Raw genomic sequence first — 10,268 nt, forward strand, 5'->3', positions numbered from 1 at the left:
AAAACCACACAATCAAAATACAGAGTTGTGGAGCCCAGTGCCAATGGATACATCTACAAAACATTCCCACATCTGAGGCTCAGGGGTCATTGTGGGAAATGGAGCAAAAAGGCTGTAAGAACCAGAGGATCGGAGAGTCTGCTGTGAGATTGCGTCTCCTAGTAATATCAGAAACTGCATCCATAAAGTCCCACCAATATGACTGCCCAAACATGAGCTGAACAAGGATGACAAATTGGACTTGGGAAATCCCATGAGGCCTCAACGCTTAACAAAGAATTAAGGCAATCGAGGAAAGGTAGGAATGGGAGAGGTGGTCCACCTCAGAGAAGAGCACACCAATTAGTCATCCAGTGATAAATGGTCAGCTCTGAAAACTTACATACAAGTAATATTATATGTCTAGGCAAGTTATATTAAGGAGAGAGAGACAGAGACAGAGAGACAGAAAGACAGAGAGACACAGAGAGAAACACAGAGACAGACGGAGACAGAGAGAGAGAGAAGAGAAGAGAGTGTGTGTAATAACAATTAGTGAAAATAGAGGCCATGAATGTGAAGAAGAATACAGAGAAGTGTGTGGGAGGGTTTGAAGGGAGGAAAAGGAAGAGAGAAATGTAATTATATATAATCTCAAAAATTAAAAAATTAAACACAAAAAATTGTTGGTAATTCTTAGATTACCAACAGTACAAAAACAATCCATGAGCTATTTGCCAATCTCGGGTGTATGCCAAACCCCTAAACTAGGTTCTACACACACAGAAAACTCCACCTGTTACCCCACCAGCCTCCCTTAGATCAGCCACAAAGGCTTACAGATTAAGTTACAGGGAACTAAGGATGGACACTTCCTTCCCAATGGGAGACACGGATCATCCCACAATTGCGGAGAAGAGAACAGATGTGAACGTATGTACAGGTTAAGAATGTGTGTGTTCCTAGGTCCTGAAATCAAATGGGTGCAGCGAGAAGACCTATTAGGCCCCAACTTCTGACACTGTGAAATGACATCATCTGCAAAGTTTATGCTGAGACCTGTACAATGTAGTTTAGAAAAAGGAAAAGGTTGAGCCAAATTCAGGCCATCCCTGTTCAAACGTGGCCTGCAGGCTGCAGGTTGGACATACCTGAGTCTAGCCTGAGTTTCACCCTAATGGACAAAGTAACAATGTACTGATTTACCCCAAGCTGGACAATCCGGATGCTGCCATATACCTGTTAGTCTCTTGGCCCTGAATTAGCCTTCCCATTTTTATAATTTTTAGAGACAAGAAACTTGTAGTGCATGCTAACTTCGGGCGGGACAGAGAGGAAGAAACAAACCAGGTTTGATCACCACCATTCATGGATTTTCATGTCTCTGCTTGGAGCCTCATGGGCTTTTTTATTTGTTGCTGTTTTCCTGAAAAGATACATCTTGGCTACAAGAAACTTTAAGATATTAGTCCTGGAAATGTGACATTACTCATAGGTGCACCAAGAATACATGAAAATGCCCTTCCCTAAGGATAAACGAAAATCCGTAACTCACAGCAGAACAGAAGTTTGTCTGCTCCTTTCAAATGTATTTTACATGCATAGAATGAAGCTTGGCACATTATAAGCCCCCAACAGACATGTGCTGACTAAATGAAAAGTGTAAGACTGTAAAATTAGCAAATAGATTCATGGGGGAAGGGGACCTAACTTGGCAGAAGAGGAGTTGCAGATGTTAGAGCTGTTTGCTTTCTCATCCCCGAAATAAAGGAGTGAGAGGGGAACAGAATGAGAGCTTTGTTCTCAGCCCCACAACACAGCCCTAACAATGCCGCAGCCTCTCTCATTCACAAGGGCATCCCGGTCCAGCTGAGCAGGAAGCAGAAGATCTAGGGAAGCTGAACATGGATGTGGAAACCGTGAAATGAAAACCTTCTCCTGAGAGAACACAGCGGCTAGAATAAAGAGGACGCGCCGCCCCAACTTCATTTAGAAAAGATGAAGTGATGTGAACCACACACAGGAAGCCAGGGAACTACCATTTCAGTGACAATCGACCACCGGTAGTCAGTCGATCGGATCTCCAAGGACACAGCAATGAAAGCGTAGCCGTGAGGCTGGCTAGTTCAGTTGAGAGCCGAGGAGGCATGAAAAGCGATACAGAATCTCAGTTTGGCCACCATTCCCCACTCACCTTTGCCTCCCCTCTTCCTGTGAGAAGGAAAGGGCCTCTCAAAACTGCCTCCCTTCCCTTCAAGTCATTGTCTGCTTCAAAGTGTGGGCAGGAGTCCACGTGTCATCTTCGGGTGTCATTCAGCTTAGCGAGTTGGAGAACCAGACTGTAACTACCAGAATCCAGCATATCTACACCACTCGGGCAAGGTCAGAGAAGCAGGTCTGGCTGGGAAGTATCACATCAAAGGAGCAATTAATCTTCTTTCTACAGCAGCCTTCCTATTAGGTTTGGTGCAACACACCTGTAATTCCAGAGCTTGGGAGGCAGAGGTTAGGAAGATGGAGAGTTCAAGGCCAGCCTGAGCTAAATAAAACAATGGGACCCGCTTAAAAAGATTAAATGAAACAAAACCATTTTCCCGTTTCTCAGCTTTTAGAAATTTAATTTTTTTTTGTTTGTTTGTTTTTGTTTTTTCGAGACAGGGTTTCTCTGTGTAGCTTTGCACCTTTCCTGGATCTCGCTCTGTAGCCCAGGCTGGCCTCGAACTCACAGAGATCTGCCTGCCTCTGCCTCCCGAGTGCTGGGATTAAAGGCGTGCGCCGCTGCCGCCGCTGCCGCCGCCGCCGCCGCCGCCGCCGCCGCCGCCGCCGCCGCCGCCACCACCACCCGGCTTTAAATTTTTTATACTGTGTACATGTGTGGGGCGTGCTTATGTTACAACACATGTGTGGTTGGCGAGAACAACTTGCAGGAGTTGGTTCTCTCATACTATGTGGGTCCCAATAATCGAACTCAGGCCACTGGGGCGGGCAGCAGTCACATTTGCCTACTGGGCCATCTTACCAGCCCCTTGCTCAGCTTTTAGAGGACACAGGACACATACATGAGTAACAACAGAAATCCTAAAATGCTTAACACATTTAAATCAGATTTTGTCTTTGCCTTCTCACCTTGACAATCATTCACTTGGTCATTTAACAAATGTATATGGATAGAGCACTCTTTTCCAAGTATGGAGCGAACCTGTGAGGTCATGGCTGTGAGTAAGAGAACAGATGATCCATGGCCTGAGGGCTGGCAGTCTAGAGAAAGCCTCACGTAGAAAGGGAGACTGTCTTCCCTGGATGTGATTCAGGCCCCGGTCTGCTCTTTCTCAGTTTTGCTCTTTACTATTTCCCATTTCCTCCCTTATAATGATGGCTCATGGACGGCTCTGAAAGCATGCTTCCTGAAAGGTGACTCATGTGTCCTGAATGAGACACAGTCATTCATTCACAGAGCTGCTTTGATTCCCATTCCCTCAAGCTATGTAAGCCATAGGCTGGAGGCAGCAGAGGGAAGAAACAGAAAAAGGGGAGGGGGGACCCAACTATAAGGATCTCAAGTCTTATTTCTGCAATGACCACCATTCATGGCCCTGGGCAAAAAGCACATTCCTCTTGTCTTCGAAAATGAAATCAGCATCCAATTCAACCTGGCTCTGATGTCCACCACTCTGCAGTGATAAGCAGAGAAACTTCAGTGGTCATGGGGGAGGCCTCAACATGTAAAGATACTCAGTGTCATCCCAAACCACTAGATTTCTGGGTTACCCCACACTTGGAGAAGAATCTAGAAACATGGCATGCTGACCAGTAGAGACCAGTCACTGGTGTGTCGGATCTAGGTTTATGTTCAAAAGATCTCTACTGGGTTTTCCCAGACGCCATAGTTACCAAATAAAATCCCACTGCCAAGTGTGGGAGTATCCTGGGGACTCCCCAGAACAGTACAGGCTCTCAGCTTTGCTCTTCGTTATCCTCCAGAACTTGATAATAAGCCCCAGTTAATGAAGACACCATACATTTTGGTCAAAGGACAGGAAGAAATCAAGAATAAAAAAAATACCACATATTTTTTAAAATCTCCATTCACAGAAGTCAGTGACTGTCCACTGCACAACGTCTGCAAGCCACCCCCATGCCTCACTTGAGGTGCAGGGGTGAGGGGAAGTGATGCTGAGTCAGCATGTCCCTCACAGCATCTTGAACTTCTCAAAGCACATCACACATGTGAACTCATTTACAGTGCTCACAGCCAACTCCAAACATCGTTAATGTGAGCCTCAGAGGCCAACGGAGAAAATGAAAGCCTGGATCTTAAGAAGCGGGTTCAAGGTCAAAAAAAAAAAAAAAAAAAAAGAAAGAAAGAAAGAATAGAACTGAGATTCAGAGAGGAGCAAGGAGTTTGTGACTGTGTGTGTTCTGACATTGCCAAAGCCCTCAATGGGAAATCGGCAACCTGCCAGGGCAATGCTCTCTCTGCAGCCTCCCCTCAGAAGCATCCTCAGCCAAAAGCCCAGGATTGTCAACCACTCGGTGTTAGCCTAATTAAGTGGTCCTCTTGTACTACAAGTTCTAAGTAAACACATCTGCAGAAATATCACATGAACCTCCATGTTCCCACAGGGTTTGGCGACATAGTTGTACTATCTTCAACGACATTGGAAGTTTCTGCACATCCCGTGTCTTTTTCCCGTGGGAACATGAGCCACCTTAAGCTAGAGCACTCCCCAATGAGAAGGCACAGACAGGGCAGCCGTGTGGGGGTGGGGCATCTGTATCACTTCTCTGTTGGGAGACTCGGGGAACTGAGACCACAATCACAGGTGGTTTTTCCCAACTGTGTTCACTAATACAGTCTATGGTAAAGAGCCACCTTGAAAAACCAGGTCCAGTCTGCACTTGCCCGAGAAGTCATTCCTAGCTGCTATCTTGTCCCTGTCGTTAGTACTGTGTGAACCACACAGCTTTGGATTCCACCGAGGCCACCATGTACTGGCTCCCATCACAAAGGGCTTTTCTCCAAAATCAAGCCCGTAGACTATCTGTATTTTATTCTTTTATAGGCAAACATCCTCTAGAAGGGATCTAAGTTCTTAATAGATATGTAAATCTTTTGTCCAGAGAATCAAAACAGTTCATGTTTTTTAGGCATAGCCTCACCCAATAAAAGCTGGGTTGTTTATATATATACATTTTAACACTTCATTTTACTGATGTAAGACACAATAAAAGAAAGATAAACAAGCCTTCTATTGTAACTGCATGGTTTGAAAAAGCAAAATCACTTGCGGCGGAGGTGGGGGGTGATAATGATAGTTCCAGAAGGGTAATGTCATAATGGCTTTTTGTGCCTGTTTAATATGCTTGCCTTGGCTGTCATGAATCCTTACTTCAGATAAATCATACCCCAGCTCTGATATCTTAACTACTGGTAAGAGAATACCCTGTGCTAATTATCATGCTGGCTTTAGACTCATTAAGATGTCACTGATACTCATGGAAACAGTGTTTAAACTTTGGGTACTTGGCAGTATGCATGTTTACAGCCAAAATTCTAGAGACCTGGACCCAAGATTGAGATAAGGAAGGAAAGCTATACATGTATGAACCCATTTTGTATATAATATGATTATTTAAATAATCAATTAGGTTGATTATTTAAACTCAACTGTCTGAAACAGACCTCAAGGGCAATGGCTCCAAAGGATGACCAAGGTCACTGTGGGTATCCGTGCTCTCCTGAACTGTCTGAAATGTCCAGCCATCTGAGTTTTGTCTTCCTCTTTCCACCCCTGGATCTAGAACATTCACCCAATCAGTAGGATTTTCTTAGATAATGAAAGAGTCCAGGGCTTAGAAGTCAGACAAACCTGAGTTCGAATCATGGTGCTTGTGTGTGTCCGCTGTGAGAGCTTGGGCATGACACTCAATCCCTCTGATTATTTTGTTCCCACTTTACAGAACAGAGATAATAGAAATGCTCCAGTTGGCTCTCTGCATCAGAGACAATGTAAACAACATTCACAGAATCGTGCCAAGTCTAAAGTTAAGTCTTCCAACTATTGTTATTTAATAGCTGACATCAGATGCTGAAAACCAGAGAAGAGCTGCTTAGGTGAAGTCATAAAACACACGGGTGTCCAGGACAAAAACTATTCTGAACCCACTTCTTCTCTAAATTTCACAGTGATGAAGCAGGTTTATCTCCCACTCTGTTCATTTTACATATATTCAGATCTACTCCCCACGCCAACAATGACCTTTTGAAAAAAAAAAATCCCTTTAGCGAGTTCTGAATCCTTTCATGTGCTAAAAATCGTTCACTGGACATCTGGGAGACGGTGGTATTTTCCCAGCTCTGAAGCTGTTTCCCAACAGATGCCACGGCGCTTATAGCTTTAGAGAAACCCCAGAGGAGGGTGCTTTCTCCTCATGAAGTGGTGGTGGCTGTCCTTTTAGGATGACATGCTGAAAGCTGCTTGCTCAACCCCAGAGGCCTCCATGCTTCTGAGGATTTAGCAAAAGGGTTTATACCACGTCTGGGGTTTGAAGACCCTGGGTTTTATGTGGTGTTCCTCAGACTTCAACATACATCTCATGAAGACACAGATCCAGTTGATCTCAGGAGGGTCTGGTCGTCTACCCAATGCCCAGGCAATGCCATGAGAATTGGTGGGCAACACTGAAAGAGAAACTTCAGGACTACAGGGCCACACAGGGTCTCCCAGCACTCTGCCATTCTTGAAGCTCAAGAACCAGCGAGGCAATGATCAACTGACTTTAAGTATTAAACTGTCTGGCTATAGTACCACACACACACACCGGCAGGCTGGAAGAGGGCAGCATGAGTTTGAAGCCAGAGGCCAGCCTGAGCTACTGGGTGAGAGACCCTGTCCCAAACAGCAAAACAAAATAAAAATAGTATAAAGCTAACAGAATACGCACAGAACTCATGACTTCCGTAAAGAAATGAATAAGTTTATAAACTGACCAGCCAGGCATAGTATTGGGGGTCACCCCTCAATGCCAGCACTTTGGATGGGCAGTAAGATCTTGAGTTCGAGGCCAGACTGGGCTATAAATGAGACTCAAAAAACTAAAACAGCAACACTTCTATTAGCGTACTGGGGGACTGATGTCACTTTCTCAAGCTGAAAGAACCCTTCCCATCATACAGATTAAAATATTCTTTTTCTTGGTAGAGCTGTGGGTCCAACAGGCTGTTTCACTGGGTAACTGGTTAGTGAGAACACACGGGCCAAGACACACTGTTAATGCCTCTGAATGAGACAGGGTAAGCGGAATACCACACTACTTTAAGAAATCTGGAAAAGTTGGCAAAAATGGAGCGTAACAAATAGAATAATCAGGCACTGATGGTTTCTGAAAGCCTGACATGCGTTCTGTAACTGTCACTGATTTATGTGACGCCTGACCTTTAGGGACTAAACAAACGAGCAAACCATCTCAGGAACACGGTCCATGTTCAATTAGAAGCTTTATACAGCAGTGATAGGAAAACAACATGTCCTAGGAAACAGCGTGGTCACGTGGGTGAAACACAGGCCTGGAACCAGGCATGCAGCTCCACAGCCGGTACTGCCTAGTCATTTCACCAACTGGATGACCTTGCTCACCCAGTGCATCTCCCAATGTCTCTGCCTGCCGGCTGAGTATGTTCCTCACATCTAGGCTACCGTTCGGCTCTCCTAACCATTCTGCGCAGGAGCAGGTAGCCCCTTCTGGAGCTCACATAGGTGTCGCAGCTGACATCAATCCATCCTTACTGCCAAGAGCTAATCTGAAAGCACAATACAACTTCCGTATAACACAACCGACCTGCCTGTGGGAGCACTTCACATCTGAGCCTTGCCTGTGGGGAAGAAAGTTCCCTACATAGAAATCATTGGGATTAGCTGGTTGGCCAGAGGATAGTGAAGACAAACTCTTCTTTGAGTTCATTTCTGGGATTTGTTTTATTTTGTACCCCCCAAGTTGTTTCTCAGGCTGGCATAAGTGTGTTAACCCCAGTGCCTTGCATAGCGTCTTTAAAAAAAATCGGACAACAATAAACATTTAGGGATATGTGTCATCTCCATCCTGTGAGAGACTGGTGCAGAAGTCAAGAATTCAACGATGCAAGAAGCAAGTCACTCCTCAGTTCCCAAAGGCTTCAAGTAGGGAACCTTGGTCCTCTCCTTTGGGGACAGGAGCCACCTGTTCTTGTTCCCGGTTGCACAGGGAATCACCTGGGAAGCATTTTAAAACGGCATTCCCTGGCCCAAGCGTGCTTCCTTTTAACAAGACCCCAAGTGGCTGCCAATTCGCCCCCCCCCACCCCCTATAGATCCATACAACATGTTTTCTTAAAGATCACTGCCGGTCTTGAGTCTCAATAATCTTGACGTTTGTTTTCATTCAAGGCAACCGTCCCATCTACCCACAATCCTCCCCGCGACGACTTTGCCCACAGAGACCGTGACAGTGGTACACTCTGTCCCAACACAAGGTCAAAAGCAAGACAACTAACTGCCAAGTGTTTCCTTGTTGCCGGCTGTATTTTCAAAACAAAACTCAGACGAGAAGGAAGCCATTCCTCTCCATTAAGTTTACACCCACACTCCAATCCACTCTCATCAACTCGCAAACTGCTTCACTCCAACCTCTACCATGCAAGTTTTTTCGCGGAACGGTACATGTTCTCAGCTCTTCCGGCACACACTGGTTGCAAACTCGGTTGCTCGGCTTTGCTCTGGTCCATGAACACTGAGGAGGAGCGCAGCACCCTGCAGCACCCCCACCCGGGCACAGGCACAGCCCGGGCTCCACCAGCGCGTCTCCAAAGCCCTGCTTGACAGGGGCGCCTGTCCCTCCAGACTCCGCAGGGCCCCAGCTTTACCTGAAGCACGTGGTGAGCTCGCCCGAAGACTTAAGACACGGGTATTTGGTCGTGGCGATCTTGTTTTCCGAGCACACTTCTCTATGGGGGGAAAAAAAGTTGGAGAGGAAACTCCGTTGAAGGTCAGAGGCAGAGTGGAGAGCAGGACGCGCTGGGCTCTGCGTCCAGACGCACCGGCTGCTACTGGTCCCCGGGCGGCCTCAGCAGCAGGAATGAGCCCGGAGAGCTTCCCAGAACGGGGCGACCCCAGTCCCAAGTGACTAGAAAAGCCAAAGAAGTTGGCACCGGAGCGTGGCGGGAAAGCCGGGCGGAGGGCACCCAACGCCCAACCCACAGCTGGGAGCGCCGAGGCGGTTCCCGCAAGAGATGGAAGTCACCTGGGTCAGCTAAACACCCTGCTGGTGGCTCAGAGAGCAGGGATCTGTGGGTCCGCCACTTGGGACAGTCTGCACCCCGCCAGCCAGCCCTGAGCGCCCCCAGCGCGTCCTCAGCTGGGGCAGGTGGCCCTTACCTGTCGCGGTCCTCTGGCTCCTCTCGGTAGGTCCACGTGTGTCCCAGCGCCAGGAGTAGCAGCAGCGGCCCCAGGCTCTTGCCCAGCTGCCCCTTGGCTGCTCCTCCCCGGCACGGAGGAGGCGGCGGCACCATCAGGGAAGCTCGCGGCTTCTTCTCGGCGCCGGAGCTCTCTCCCAGCGCTGTGCCCAGAGGCTGCGCGGCCGCGGCCGCCTTCCCTCTCGCCAGCAGGGGGCGCCGGAGAGCTGGGGCGTTTGCACCACCTGCGGGCCGCACTCAAACTTGGGGCGAGAAGGGGAGAATCAAGCTTATCGACCGGGTGATGCCTGCCTTGCGCGGCCAGCGGGAGGATGCTGGAGTCCCGGGAATCTCTTCTGGACGTTCGCGCTCGAGTCACACACCGGCTGAACTTGGCTTCAGGCGGCGCCCTCCTCTCTTCCCTCTCCCACCCCCGGGGAGAAGCACGCGGAGTTGAGGCAGCCAGGAGCTCCTTTGCATTTTTTGCTCCAAGGTCTCTGCCTGGGAGGAGGAGTTGTTGGCTGTCACCAGGGCGAGAGGAGGAGAGGAGCGGGGTTAATAGCTTCCTTCCTGTTGTCAGTTAACTTCCACAGCGAAGGGTCAAGCCAATGTTTGCCTTTCGCCCGCGAGGGCCTTCTTGCGTGCTTTTCCTCTATCCTGGTTTTCTCTCAGAATGTAGCAGCGGCTACAGGGGGTCTCCTATCTCGCCCTTCCAAACGTGAAATAGTCCAATCAAGAAAGTGTGGTCGATTTTCATCCAACCCCTTTTAGAGGAAAGTCGGGCATTTCATTCGTCCGCAGCTCTTGCTGTGCTTTTCTGGGTACGTGCAGATCAGGACAAGTAAGTTCTCAGCTGAGGGTC

General features: G+C 47.9%; 1 protein-coding gene across 6 annotated transcripts in view; it reads right to left on the minus strand.

Moving 5' to 3' along the window:
- Ccbe1 (collagen and calcium binding EGF domains 1) overlaps positions 1-9,909 on the minus strand; it is a 261,885-nt gene extending 251,976 nt beyond the window's left edge. For 2 of the 6 annotated variants that reach the window (XM_076555389.1, XM_076555388.1), the window contains exons 1-2: positions 9,390-9,664; positions 8,879-8,959 (exon numbers count right to left, since the gene is read on the minus strand). In XM_076555389.1, the coding sequence (XP_076411504.1) occupies positions 8,879-8,959; positions 9,390-9,523 (215 nt within the window). In that variant the 5' untranslated portion in view covers positions 9,524-9,664. Of the gene's footprint in view, positions 1-8,878; positions 8,960-9,389 lie in introns of all 6 variants that reach the window. The other 4 variants (XM_042263829.2, XM_076555391.1, XM_006970060.4 and 1 more) reach the window with 4 other exon arrangements.
- Positions 9,910-10,268: the final 359 nt, after the last annotated feature.

The sequence above is a fragment of the Peromyscus maniculatus genome, chromosome 19, assembly GCF_049852395.1.
Source record: "Peromyscus maniculatus bairdii isolate BWxNUB_F1_BW_parent chromosome 19, HU_Pman_BW_mat_3.1, whole genome shotgun sequence".
NCBI lineage: Eukaryota > Metazoa > Chordata > Mammalia > Rodentia > Cricetidae > Peromyscus > Peromyscus maniculatus.